Here is a 15,386-nt window from a genome sequence, read left to right on the forward strand (position 1 = left end):
TAGAGTCTATTTCAATAGTTGTGGATATTTGACTTTGATTTTGGAACTTTTTAGCACTATCAATTTGTATGTAAAGTAGCTAATGCTATTTGAAGATGAGATAGTGTATTCAATGTTCCACTAAACCTTTTCCTTTCTTTCAGCTAATAAATATAGTTGAGGACTGTAGTGAGAAGCTAAAATTGCATAATTTTGTTTGCATGCGACCTTTGTAGACTAGCATAACTGATATAGCGAAAGCAAAATGATGGTTTTTAACCATCAATATTCTCCCATGGTTAGGCTGGGAGTTTGGGTTACCCAAAAAATGGGCCAGTAATTCGGGTTCTGGAAAATGACACTCCAAATATAGCCAAAAATATAAGAACCCGACAATTCAGGTACTGGTTCAGATTTACCCGATTTACCCAAATAGGAGCAGCACTTCACATCACAGGAGGATGACACTAGGCGGATGGATCCGCGCGACGTTGCACTATTGCACATCACTGAGGCTCAAGGGAGATCATCCGGCGTAGCGCAATGCTGCACCACAGCAGGGAGGCGGGGGCGACGTGAGGGGCCGGACGTGTAGTGGTTTGAGGCTCCCCCGAAGCAAGAGGTTGTTAGGCAAGGTGGGGCGACACCTGTAGAGGAGGTGAGCCATGTTGTCCGAAGCTCGCAGAGGAAGGTGACCGAGAGATAGAGCCGGTGCATGCGCGGCGCTGCGGCTGGTGTTGCATCCGGGACAGTGGTCGTGCACGGACAGAAAGGGGAGATTGGAGCAGTGACATGTGAGGAAAGCGATGGCGGCCATGTGCGATGGCTTGCGGCTTGTGGCTCTCAGGCAGCCAGGTACCCTTCGCCCCCTACCAATGTCGTCCATGGAAGACACCATGCCCGGCAGGTGTTCGGTCAAATAACATTGAGTTTTTTTACCTTCTTGTTGTTTTCTAAAGTAGAAAGATGGTGGGGTACTTAGTGACGAAGAATGAGTTGCTATGCGATGCGTGGAAGACCGTATCTGCAGACTTTGTAGGCATGAGTTGAGGGGGCTCGGTCTTTTGGCAAAACATGCATGCTTCGTTTCATGAGCAAAAGAACTTTGTGACATACGCATTGCTTGTGATTCATCACCGCAATGCAAAGTCGCTAGCGCATCAGCGATACACCGTATCCAACGCAGTCACGAAGTTTTGTGGTGCGATTGCACGAGTTGAGACAATGTGGCCATTGGGCTAGTCAACAATGGAGATTGTAAGTTTTGCTTCTTGTTCTTCACATGTTGGTCAATTCATTGATTGACTGAATGTTTGAACTTGATACTCATCACGTTGTATAGTCTGAACGCGTTGTCGTGTTGTACCACATGACCGAGGGCATGCCAGTTACGCTCATACATGGTTTGATGAAACTTAAGGGGCATGGTCGTGGGACGACATATGCCTATTCTGACGGGAGTATTGTTGAATCTGGAATCGTTGAATTCAAAAAACTCGTTGAACGTCCTATTATTTTGGATGTAATATTTGATATTTGAACTATTTTTTAGTAAGTATATTTGCATGTTACTTGCGATTGAATTGTACTATTTTCTATAATTATTTTGATTATTGCGAATCTAAGGAAAAAACTGAGACAAACATTTTGAAGACATGGTTCGACAGCCGGCTTATATATCCATGTCCGTGGACGGGTCTAAACCGGTCTGCACACAAATACCGTGTCCGTTTTGGGGTCAGATGGCCTTACATAATTTTCGTGTTGGTGACGCCATCACATATTGTAGTGCTTACCCAAGAAAGCATGACAAGATGCATGTATCCACCTCACGTCTGTCCTACCGCCGGACCAGCATCTATTACCCAACTGCACATCAAGCATAGATTGGCATTTTGAACGTGCTTTAACAGTGGAAGTAGCGACGCACTGTCTAACGGACGGATAATGCATGGATCCAACATGTTCGCATGCTCGAATCCAATTATATGAGGAGCCGCGACCGATGGAAGAAGAATCAAAGATGGCGGCGGCGGCGGATGACGGTAAATATGACACGGTCGACAGAGCAAGGCCGGCCCCATCTACGCACGTTTTGCAATCAATGTACGTGCATGTCTAAAGGCAGCAGATCAGTGCGTGGCAGCAGCTAGCGAAAGCAAAATCTTCTACTATGTGGCTCACATCCGTGTATATGGGAACCCACCAGGAGGTGGGTTCTGTATGCATGGACCTCTCGTCAATCTGGGCGCGGCAACCAGGTGAGGCAAAATTTCATGTTTTAACCTTTTGTCAAAAAAATCGAGATCTGACCCCAGTTTGAAACTTTTTTGAGATCTGACCCTTTTGCTACCGCCAGACCTTCAGGCGGTAGGGTTGCACATTCTACCGCCGCAGGTTCTGGCGGTAGGTGTGGCTGACGACCGTTAAGCCGTTAACGGCTGCTTACGGACCTACCACCATAGACCACGGCGGTAGTCAACACAAACCTACCACTGAGATCTGTGGCGGTAGGTTATCATAGTGGCATAAAGTTAACTGCTTTGATTTTGTCTTCAATTTTTTTGCCATAGATATAAGAAACAATAAGCACAATTTCATAGACATAAGAAGTTTGATCACATAACGTAGTTTGATCACATCCAATTAGTTTTGCCATTACGGACTAAGAAACAAGTACCAAATAACATAGTTTGATCACATCCAAATAGTTTCACGAAGCCAACATAAGAAGTTTAACAAGTTCAACGGTCATCGACCACATAAAAGGTTTCATCCATGGGTAGGTCTGTACATCCTACCGCCATCAGACCCGGCGGTAGGATGCCTCCCCCCCCCCCCCACGCCCCCTTCTGTGACCAAAAAATCGAGCAGCGCAGTGGTAGGGTTGCACACCCTACCCCCGAGGTCCTGGGCGGTAGGATCCTACTGCCGAGCGCCCTGGTGGTAGGGTGTGCAACCCTATCGCTGCGCTGCTCGATTTTTTGGTCACAGAAGGGGGGCGTGGGGGGGCATCCTACCGCCGGGTCTGACGGCGGTAGGGTGTGCAGACCTACCGCCTTTGTGTGTGGCGGTAGGGTGGCCCAGTGTGCATTTTTTGCACCTTCTAACTTCTTTTGTCTTCAATTTTTGGCAGACAACATTTAAACAGCATATGTATGACATATGAAGCACACAATGTATGATATATGATGCACACACCACAAATCTATAAATAAGGTAGGTTCGATACATAGAAAATCCATAAATAAGGTAGGTTCGATACATAGCAAATAAGTTATACATAGCAAATTAATGAAACAATTTCACGAGCAAATTCATATGGTTCACGAAGCAAATATGCAAGTTTTTAGTTCAACGACACGGCAGTAACTTCAGTCCTTCCATCCCCTCTTCGACTTTCGGTCCTCGTTATCCTTGGATCGCTTCTCGGCCGCCGTCTTCTTGCGGGCCGTAGGACGTGCTTTTTGAAACGGGGATGGACTCTTCCAATCCTTCTTCGACACATTCCTCTTCTCACACTGGGTTGGCTGAGTTGCTGGAGGTCCATCGTCATCATCGTACTCCTCCTCCTCATTGTCCTCTTCCTCACCATGTTCTTCTTCTGCGCCCTCTTCTTCATCTTCCTCTGCATCATCATCGCCGTCGCTCTCCTCCTCGTCATCTTGAACCGCCCTAGATGACGAGGCTGCATGGCTCGATGAAGCGAGGCTATGCATCGGTGCAGGAGGAAAAACATCCTCGGTGTTTGTAGCGCACCCAAGCAGGCCCACAAGCCGGCGTGCTTTGTTGACGTATTTCTGCAATGATAACGAAACAATATGAACTTCTCGAATGTCCAATGATAACAAAAATGAACTCCGTATTACCTTCACAGTTTCCCCCAACTTGTTCTCACTAGCTTGAGTCCCAGGGACAGCACTAAGCGCATCAGAGGCATGAAATATGCTTTTGTTCAGCTCCGAAGACTGCAAAGTAATAAAATGATTCAATAGCACGAAAAGCTGATTTCATCCAACCGTCGGTTCAAAAGAGGTAAAAACTACATACCACTCTGTTCATGAGGGGTACGTACTCCCTAAACCCGCCTTGAAGCTGTCTGATGCTCTCTTTGTAGGCTTCATTCTCTGAGGTGTCATCGAACAGGTCTTCGGCATCTGCTGTCGTCCACTGGGACCTCAGACACAGACGATGCTTGATGCCATCATCGTACCAGAGCATGTGATCCTCGTACGCATCCCAGTCAATCACTCTCCTCTCCGTGTCTTTGCGTCCTTTCCACTCGTTCCATTGCTTCACGTATCTCGCATGTTCGGCTTCCCAATCCGTGATTGATTGATTCTTCTGCCTACTCATCCTGTAATGCATAAGAAAGAATGTAAAACACCCTTCTTTTATGAATTTAAAGCATCAAAACAAGAACTTAGAATCGATGAGGACGGCTTGTGGTACTCATAGGTGTAGGTCGTAGCCACCGGTATCGCGGACGATGCCGGCTGGTGGTGTGTGTTGCGCCTTACCAAATTGTGCGGCAACACGCTATGGCAAGTGGTACTCCACGGCATAGACACAAATCATGGGCACGATGCACCGGAAGAGAGGCCGGTCCTGCTTGCACGTGCTGTTCAGCTTGAACCCCCACTCTCGATCATCAGTATACGTTCGCCAAGTAACCTATAACCAAACAATGTTAGGATCAAGTGAAAGTGTTATCGAAAAAATGGTAAGCTCAAGTGAAAATGTAGTTCTTATACCTGGAAAGGCGTGAGAGCATCAAGCTCGTTGCTGAAGACCTTGTACAAGGCCTTCGATTCGCCCTGTAGACACGCACCACGTCCCAAGCGTATGCGACGGTCGGGTTCCGATCATCTTCGTCATCTTGGCCATAGTCCGTCCATGCACGCGAGCGCAGCTTCTCCGGACGGCCCACCGGGATTCTCTCCCACATCCAAATGGAGAGACCCCATACACATCCACACATACCGGACGTGACTTTCACTCTCTCGGTCGCATCATCAAGCTACAAACCATGTTCAGATGATAAGATGTCAAAATGTAAAGCAGCACACGTCTGATATTAGAAAGAAAGTGATATTCACTTATTGAACGGTATAGGTAGGCGAGTCTGGCGGCCCCCCAGTTGTACCCCGCATCCCAGTCCTTTAGGAAGTCGAGATACATCCATAGGGCAGAGTTCCCGGAGTAGTCCGGAAACACTACCTCCATGAGAATGTACCACAGGTAGGCCCTGGCGTACTGCTCCACCACTCGGGGCTCGGTCTTCCGGGCACTTGCTCCGGTGCTCGAGGAGCCATGACAACGGTATGTCGGAAGTCCGATTTCTATTAGCCGGGGGGCAGTCGCCGATGAGGCTGACAACCCTCTCGTGCCAATTCTCCCTCTTCACTCTTCCTATGCGAGCACGACCCTCGAGCGGTAGTGTCGTAATCATCGCCCAATCCTCGAGGGTCACGGTCATCTCCCCACATGGAAGATGAAAGATGTGCGTCTCTGGCCGCCACCGGTTGATCAAAGCCGTGAGAGCTGAGTGAACGAGTGTCGGCGGCTTACGCTTGAACTGCAGGACGAAACCCAATAGTCGGGCTCTCCCGAAGAACGATGCATACCGATCATCGTACTCCATCTTAACCGTCGTCTTGTGAGCCCTCATCCGCAGTGGCGGCAGCATCTGTGAAAATCAATAACCAAAGCATAATTAGCATGGACATAATAGTTAGCAACTTGTTTTCATCAATTCGAAAGATTTGGTTTAAAATGGTAATTACCACTCCATTCTCAATGAAACGGGCACGGTGACACTTGTCGAACCTAGGGTCAAGCATTGTGTACTTCGTATCGATGTCGTCCGCAAGAGGTGGCCTCCTAAAAGAATTGCATGAGCATATCAAAAGATTTTTCAACATGAACTAGGGTTCAACATTAACTACGAAACATATCGATGCATAACAAAAATTAATCACATCCAACAGAACCTATGAGTTCAATCTTTGAATAATCATATATCAAGATTATTATGGACATGAACTAAATACAATACATATATCAAGAACTAAATAAAATACTTTTATGAAGATGCAATCACCATGGTTCAAATGCATCATAACACATATTTCTCCAACAACATCCAGCATGCATAATCTCATTTTTTGTTAAAAAACAAAAAAATGAACTAGGGTTCATCTTGAGGATTCATACACTACATATAACAAATATATCAAATATTCATCTCCAATATTCATCATACACTACATCCAATACTTGCATCATAGCATAGGAACATTCATCATCCATCATATCAAAATAAACCATTCAAATCAATTATGAACTAGGGTTCATCTTAACACAACCATACCAACTATTCAATATAGTTCATATCTAACACGATATAACATCTAGAATCAACCTAAATAAATCCTAGGGTTAAAAAAATTCAAATAGGAGAGATTTGAATCGAATAATGCGACGAATCGAAAGGTGTTTGATTAAAAATTATTGGATGGATTGAAAGACCTTACTTTTCTTTCTTCAGGGCCATCTCAATCCACAAAATCCGTCAAGAAATGAAGAAGATCAGAGAGGGGGAGTGGAGGGGATGAGAGAGGGCGAGTTGGAGCAACTGCTCTGTTCTTCGTGGTGGGACGGCTGGGTGGGGGAGAAGGGGGTGGGGGTGGCCGACCCGCGGTTTATATATGCCCACACCCTACCGCCAGAGACTCCGGCGGTAGGTTCAGACATCCTATCGCCGGGTGGAGCGGCGGTAGGGTGTGACGGAGGGGGCACGGAGGCCGTTATCATTGCTGACATGGACAAGTTTGCTACCACCGCAGGTCTTGGCGGTAGGCTGTATGATCCTACCATCGTGCCTCGTGGCGGTAGGGGAAAGGGTCAAATCTCGAAAAAGTTTCAAACTGGGGTCAGATCTCGATTTTGTTTGACAAAAGGGTCAAAACATGAAATTTTTCCACCAGGTGATGAGAAAGCTACATGCTCGCTATAGATGTTTGCACTGTTTTTCACTGTTTTTAGACTGACAAAAATGAAGAAAGAATGATCAAGGCATCTGGTTCACTGGTTTAGTGATGTGATAGGCATCTCTGAAATCTTCGGAGAACTGCATGCATACATTCTAGAACGCGTTGTGTTGTCTTGTGCACTGTAGTTTGTTCAGGGCAACCACACGAAGTCATTCCCTGGCTAATCTTCCCTCTCGCCACCCCCGCGTTGCTTCCCCTGGCGGCGGCGGGGGAACCCTAGCCGCGCCTCCGCGGCCCCATCCTCACGTCGCCCCACCTCCTCACCGCCGCCTGAGGCAGCCGTCGGACAAGCCCGGGGCACTAAGGATGGTGGCGGCGAGGTCTCGGCTACTCTGCCCCTGCGTGGGGAGTCCCGGATCTGGAGCGGCGGCTCCTTTGGCGAGGCACGGTAGGCTCCGGTGAGCAGTCGTGCGGGTGGTCGATCTGGCATCATGGCCGCGCGGGCGGCGGGACCGGTGTTTGTTGGCGGCTGGCGACAGCTTCCGCGACGGCCGGTGTGCGCGATCTGGCGCCTCCCCTCCTCCCTTGTTCGGCGTGCGGGCCAGCCTGGTCGGGCTGCGCTTTTCTTGGTCGCCGGTTCTGTATAGGCGCTGCTAGTGGCGGGGATCTAGTTCAGGTGAAATCCCTGGCCGGCCATGGTCGACCGTGCCGACGGCGACGCCTAGGGCGTCGTTCCCCTCCTTGGAGGCGTCGGTATGGACTGATCTCCTCACTTCCCCTTCCCCTAGGTCTTCCGGGTGAAAGCCCTAACTTTGTTGGGCGACAGTGGCACTCACGGCGTCGTTCCCTTCTTGAAGGTGCCGCTTTGGGAACCTTAGGGTTGGGTGGCGCTTGTGGGTGGTGGGCAATGGTGGTGGTGTGGACCTATCCTAGCATGGATCTACGTCCCTTGCTTGGAGATGGACTCACGTAGGTGGAGGTCATCGTTTGGCGTCATGGTGGTGTCCATAGCGGAGGACCTTCGAAGGCTCGTGTAGGTGGATGTCGACATTTGGCATCGTGGTGGTGTCGACGGTGGAGGACCTGCCAAGGTTGACACCTCAATCTGCTCTGAAGATGGGCCAGTGGAAGATGGCGGCGACGGCAAATATGAGTGCATTGGACCGGTTTATGCCCCGGACCCGGTAGATGGCTCGGTCGGGGCCTCCGGCTTTAGATGTTAGGCTTAGGTAAGAGGACTGAGTATGTTTCCCGGCTTGCACCCTTTCATCATCTGGATAGAAGTAGCGGCAGATGTTGCCAAAATGGCGGATTCAGGATATTGCTGTTCTACTTTGTAAGGTCCTCGAGAATAATCAATAAAATTGCCACATGCATCTTTCTGATGCAGAGGCCGGGGGTCATCCTCATTTTCTAAAAAAACACAAAGTCATCAAATTGTCTGCAAATGTGACTAGTGTGCCCCGTCACTTGTTGCCATCCAACGGGGAAAATTTACGTGAACTAGTTCGGGCGTTCAAGTTCCCACAAATGGAACACATTAACCTACTCATGAAGGGCAGCCAACCAGCTATGCCATGTGGCGCAAGCAGGTTGGCCGCATTGAGAAATATTTTGTAAATTTTTTAGATGAAGGTATGGATTATTTTATAAATGTATTTTTTTCTTTTTAGATGGAGGTGAGGACCTTTGTTATTTTTTAAATGGAGGGTTATGCAAAGTGGCACTCGCTAGTAGGCTGCGGTGGTATTTTTTTTACTTTTTAGATGAAAGTGAGATCTTTTCTTTTGAGATGTTTTCGTACCGGAGGCGAGGACCCTATGTATTCTTTTCAAATGAAAATGTACGCACAACTTCATCTCAAGCGGCGCCACAGGGTGGCGCCCCTGTCAGGACCCCGACTCAATGCCACATCGATCTAGCATGTAACACCCCATATCACTTTGCGGCCTCACGCACGGTATTCCCACGGGTGTCGCCTTACCTTTGCCCGGGACCGTTTGCGTCTTTTGGCACACGTATATGATAGTGTTGCTAGCATCCATATGGTAAGGAGCCCGGGCTGACATGGCTAGTCGTAAACCCAAAGTGGCACAAACTTACAGGGACAGGCATCCATGACCCAACATCGAACGTGTCGGTCATCAGCGAGTAAATCCAGGCTGTAGCACTGGGCTAGCAGGACTCCGGTGAACCGGGCTGTAGCGGGCTAACAGGACTCCGGTATTCATCGTGTGACATTTCCCCGAAGGGACAGACACAGGAACGAAGAAGGACACATGCCGGCCAGCCTAAATGTTCCGGAGCAGTAGCAAGCTACCATGGCTCAGTGGAAACACTAGGAGACATTTCCCGGTAAGAGAGGCTACTAAGGATAAACAACTAGATAGTCAGATCCCACACATACCAAGCATTTCAACAACATACACACAATATGCTCGATATGTGCAGATACAACATGGCATCACAACATGACTCTACAACTCAAGTAATTATTCAATAGGCCCCGAGGGGCGAGATATTACAAACATGGGTCTCATGACCCAACAATCAGAGCATACAAGTCAAAGCACAAGCGGAAGCTTAACATGTCTGAGTACAGACAACTATAAATGAAAAAGGCTGAGAAGCCTGACTATCTACCAGATCCTGCCGAGGGCACAAGATCGTAGCTGAGGTAACAAGCTAAACGTCGAAGTCCACGTGGAACTACTAGTGAGACTGAAGTCTCTCTGCAAAACATAAAATAGGCAAACGTGAGTACAAATGTACCCAGCAAGACTTACATCAGATCTATCTACATATGCATCATTATCAACAAGGGGGTGGAGGGGTTTGACTGCAGCAAGCCAGCTTTGACTCGGTGGCTATCCTGAACTACGACTGCAAGTAACTCTTTTGAGGTGGCGCACACGAGTCCACATATTCACCATATCAATACACCACTATGGATCCGCTCCCATCTCCCTACGAGAACGCCATCCATAGCACTCACGCTTATCTTGCGTATTTTAGAGTATCCACTTTCACTTGTCTATGAACTGTACAAGGGGCCCAAGTTTCCATATCCGAGGAATCCGGCTATTCGAATAGATGATGTTAACCCTGCAGGGGTGTACTTCTTCACACACGCTCTCGCCACTTACCGCCCTGTACACGTCATGTACCTCGGCAACCTTCAAGCGGAAGCCGGGCGAGGGAGTCGGCCACGACCTGACTAACCGAACAAGTCTCTAGTCCAGGTTTATCGCCTATTCGGGTTCCATCCGCAAGGAGATCCGGCCGGGGTGTCGCTCACGGCCCCAAACGATGTGAGCAGGGTTCCCAAGCCCACCATCCGAGTGCCACTTGGTACACCGTGCCACTGTGTCTAGTCTGTCCCAAGCCCACCTGTACCGGGTGCCACTTGGTAGACTACTAACACTACCTACAAACACCAGAAACTAGTTGCAACTCCTGGACAGAGATCATGTTGATTAATAAGTCGAGAGGGGTCGAGTTACCGGAACCCAATGTGTGGTAGTAACTGGTCATGGATCACAAATACAGAACTCAGTTCCTGAGGACGGCTGCAATAAGACAACCCACCATGTACTCCTACATGGCCTCTCACCGCTACCTTTACCAAATCGTGTTCACACACTTAGTTCACCCATAGTAGGACATGTTCACACGCCTCTGATTCATCCCCGATGAATCAGACCTGACTCAACTCTAAGCAGTAGCAGGCATGACAAACAAGCATGAATGAGTAGGCACATCAGGGCTCAAACAACTCCTACTCATGCTAGTGGGTTTCATCTATTTACTGCGGCAATGACAGGTCATGCAAAGGATAAAGGGTTCAGCTACCGCAGCAAGTATCAAATATGTCGTTGTTGTCCTAATGCAGTAAAAGAGAGCAGGAGCGAGAGAGTGGGATTTCATCGGAATGAACAAAGGGGTTTTGCTTGCCTGGCACTTCTGAAGATAGCATTGAGTCTTCATCAGTGTCAACGATCACATCGTCGATACAACGTCTACCGAGGGGGAACAACACCGGCAAACACAGAAGAAACACAATCAATGCAATGCACAATATGATGCATGCTATGACATGGCAATATGAATGTGTTTTGGGCTAATGCACCTAAAACCAGATTAAATGAAGTTGGTTTGAATCCAAGATTCAAATTCAAACTCCATATGTGGTTATTTAAATGTCATTCACTTCATTTGCCCTAAACAGTAGTGATAAGTTGTTCTAACATGCATGAAAATGGTACAGATGGATTCCTTGAATTTTTCTGATAATTTTTCATATATAAATTATTTAATTTGGAGTTACGGTTGAATTTCTATGATTTATTGAAGTTTTAGCTATTTTCTGGAATTTCAGAATTAAATTAAATCCAGAAAATGATTTAATTGCGTCAGCCTGACGCCAGCATGACGTCAGCGAGTCAACGACCAGGTCCAGGTCAAATCTGACATGCGGGGTCCACACGTCAGCGACACAGGGGCTAATCCCGCGTTGACTCGGGCTTTGACCCGCTACGGGGCCCGCTGTCAGTGTCTGTTAGGGTGCTAATGGCAACGCCACGTCAGATACGCCGGCGGTTGGACGACGGCGACGATCAGAGCGGCGGTGGCTCACCGGAGTTGCGCCAGAGACGACGGATCGACGCGCCAGGGGCACCAGAGGATAGCCCGTGCCCGCGCGCATCTAAGGGAACCAACGGGAGGTGCGGGGGTGGACGGAGTTCGCCGGAGGCGAGGTTGTGGCGGCGGCCGGAGTTCGGCGCCGATGGAAACAACGACACCGTGCACGGGAGGAGCTACGGTTAGCATCTACGTGTTCTACCAAAGCTCACGAACCCAACGGAGGCTCGCGCGGGACCAAATGGCCGCCGGAGCCTCGTCGGCGATGAGCTTGTGCGGCGGCGAATCGAACGGCGGCGATTGCCGGCCGTGGCGATGAAGATGGCGGTGATGGCGTGGCTACAGGGCACCCGGCGTCGCATGCGCCGTGGTGGAGCTTCATGGGGTCGGGACGGAGCTCAGGGGTGTGGAGAAGGAGCGAGGGGGTGGCTGTGGCCGCGAGGGAGCTCGTCGGTGACGGCGGCTCCATTCGGGTGAGGAGAACAGAGGAGGGGGAGAGTGTTCCGGGGAGAGGATGAGGACGCGGGAGAGTGAGGGAGAAGTGAGAGGGGGTCGGGGGCTGCGTGGCGTCGCGGGAGGGACCAGGGGAGGAGGAGGCAGCCAGGCAGGGAGGAGGTGGCCGGGGCGCGTGGCCGCACGCGCCGGGCGCGTGCCCGTCCTCCTGGCAGAGGAGGAAGGCGACAGGGGGGTAGCGGTGGCGGGCTGGGCCGCTGGGGGAGCTGGGCCGGCTGGGCTGGACAGGTAAGCGCCACGTAAGCTTTGCTCTTTTTATTTTTTTTGTTTTGTTTTTATTTAATCTTTTGCCACTGTTTTGAAATAAAACAAATTCAAAGACAGTGAAAAAATTCCCCTGAACATTTTATTTAGCACAATGGAATTATACCAAAGCACATAAAAATGTTTCAGTTATTTGAACATATATTCAGTAATATTTGGATATAAGTTCAAATTCAAAAATAGTATTGATTTAAATTCAAAGTCTCAAAATAAATCCTTTTAAAATGTTCATTATTTTTGGTTTGGATCAAAACCCTTGCCAAAAATATTAAACATCTAAGAAGAACATTTTGGAGCAATGAATGAGATTTCTAGGGTTTTTGCCCCTCTTTTATTTAAGTTTTTGAGGCTTCCAAAATTCCCTCAGTTCAAATTTTCAGAATTTAAACATGATGCACACATGAGCTAGCCTAGAGCACTACCAGCAGCTAGGGATGTGACAACTCACCCCCACTAAACAAGAATCTCGTCTCGAGATTCAAGCGTAGGGTAGGATGAAGGGGAAACGCAAACTAGTACAATCTTCACGATCCAGGTTGCACTTCAAATGAACGTTGATTTGAACACCATCTTTGTCTTGTCGTCTTGCTCTGAGAACTTCAGCTAATCATGACAAGAAGAGGAAAGGAAAACTCTAGAAGGATCGGTCTTCTCGAAGGTCGAACAACTCAGGATTAACTCACGGAATGAGACTTAGAACCATCTCTCGGGTTGAGACACGAGATACACATCAAGAGGGGTGGAAAGAAACAGATGACGAAGGTTCACTAGGTGGACAATAATTCCACACTTAAGAAGGTGGTAAACGATTGTCAACGTAGCGAGGAGTTAAGTTGACATGACACCATAATGATGCACCTTAGGAAAGGTGACTCGAAGATATATCCCCTTAAGTGGCAAAAAGAATTACTTTTGATACCGAGATCATTGAAACTCTTTATACCAGCCTAAGGCAATTCTTAAGTGATCGTTTGGAGGGGTTCGGTAGAATGGCATACTCGGACTTGGATGATGTGGATTACCTTGTTGAAGACAACGTAATGGATGAATTTGCTTACCATCGGAAATGGAAAAGACCCATGGTAGAATGGCACATTGGTGGTGCAAGCTGGGAACAAAATGCAAATGCTGGGAATGATTCTGGTAACTGGGGAAGAACCCAACAATAGAGGGTGAATTCACTGTTTGAAAAGGTCATAGCATTGCCGAGGAAACTGAGAGCAAACCCAGTTAGTGCCGATGATAACACCTAGCGCTTGTGCGTGCTCTCAAGAACTTGAGCATTTCCATATTCATCAAGGTTTTACCAACATCCGTGTCAAGGATCCTGGCAACACAACATACCACCATGATGAACAACGATGGACGATGCAGATGCATAGGAAGATAACATCAACTCAGATTTCATCCTAGCGAGGCCAAGGAAACAAAATCTGGATGATCGACCGAGAGACATTTAGCACTCCGCTTCTAATGTTCTCCTTGATGTGCTAGTGTAATCCAATCATTGAAATGGTTTGGTAACTAGACAACAAGTAAAAGGTCGGACTTCAGGAGCAATAGAATCCATAAGGAACAGTTACGGAGGTAAATCCTACGAAATCCTTATGGGGAGGTGGCCAACTTCCTCAAACAAGATACTACAATAATAGGTCTTCCGGCTGGGTGTGTTGGCCACGACATCCATTTTACCGGTTATCAAGGGACCAATATTATAGTTCTTGGGAAATGTTCCAACCGTCATATCTGCCTGAGATTCAGATCTGGTTGGTGTCAGGATATTCCAGACTCATCGAGTCTAGGAAGAAAAATGAAAGTTTGCAACACAAATCGACGAGATGACGTTGCGAGATTCTCGGGAAATGAACTACGATAGCAAGCTCCAAAACATGAGCTGGTTCTGCTACAAACATGTGAACATGTTGTCCCAGACAAGCACGACCACATGGTAGTCTTATAATAAACACTACCGAGTTCTGGTTGGGAACCATCATCGAGGATATCAAAGTTCTTGATTAAGCCCGGGTTAGCTCTTAAAAAGAACTCCTTCTCCTAGAACAAATCAGTCAGTGGCTTGGTGTGCTAGGATACACATATGGAATGAAGATGATCAGTCTATCAAACCACAGAATACTTCGCACGTGCATAACTGACTTTGGATGGTTCCAGAGGAGGTAAAACATGCTTTCTCGAATTCACGGCGGCAACTTACATCAAATGCACGTGAATCAAAGGAAGTCACTTCTTCCATCCAAACATATACCTCAGAGACGAAACTCGAAGGCATTGTTTACAAAGTTTCCAACAATAGCTTAATGTTCAACAAAATCATGGAGGAGATAAGGATGTTGTCAATGGGCTCAACAACAATTCATCCGGGTTCCCTTTTTAAAAGGAATTCCATAGTTAAGTGAACACGGTGATAGCATTGGTCAGACCCAAAAGATATAATGGTGTATGCTCGAGGGATCAACCACGAGGAAGACAACATTACTAACATCGTTGGTTCTGACTTGATTTGACGATAGCCCACACTCAAATCAAAGGATTGATAAGACGATAGGTCCAGCAACTGATCACAGGGGCCAATCGATGAAGATATCATCTTTCTTCAACACACACCACACAAGAATATCCCTTTGGAACGAACTAAGTCAGGCAAGCTTTTATCTTCCAACCCTCCAAGTTGTTATTTAGCTTAACCAACTAGCTCAGGGATATCTAACACCGATTCTTGGAGAGAAGGTGGTTCACAAGAAACCAACTTGATCACGAGCTCAACATAGCGGTCAGGTGACAACCTGGTAATACTTCCGAGAAGATCTTCGGAGATCACGAACCACCGATGTGTTACTAAGCTCGAGAACAATCTTGCTTTTCAGGGCAAGATGATATGATCAAATGAGCGAGGACTTGACAAAATCCTAACTCATCAATCAAAGAGTGCACCAGGAAATAAGGGCTAGGTAGCACGATCAATCTTAGAATGGTGAT

General features: G+C 47.7%; 1 protein-coding gene across 1 annotated transcript in view; it reads right to left on the reverse strand.

Moving 5' to 3' along the window:
- Positions 1–4,518: 4,518 nt before the first annotated feature.
- LOC123056944 (uncharacterized) overlaps positions 4,519–15,386 on the reverse strand; it is a 35,107-nt gene continuing 24,239 nt past the window's right edge. The window contains exons 4-8 of the mRNA XM_044480154.1: positions 5,766–5,862; positions 5,607–5,668; positions 5,008–5,050; positions 4,734–4,796; positions 4,519–4,653 (exon numbers count right to left, since the gene is read on the reverse strand). Of these exons, the coding sequence (XP_044336089.1) occupies positions 4,519–4,653; positions 4,734–4,796; positions 5,008–5,050; positions 5,607–5,668; positions 5,766–5,862 (400 nt within the window). The remainder of the gene's footprint in view (positions 4,654–4,733; positions 4,797–5,007; positions 5,051–5,606; positions 5,669–5,765; positions 5,863–15,386) is intronic.

This window comes from Triticum aestivum, chromosome 3A (genome assembly GCF_018294505.1).
Source record: "Triticum aestivum cultivar Chinese Spring chromosome 3A, IWGSC CS RefSeq v2.1, whole genome shotgun sequence".
NCBI classification, from domain to species: domain Eukaryota; kingdom Viridiplantae; phylum Streptophyta; class Magnoliopsida; order Poales; family Poaceae; genus Triticum; species Triticum aestivum.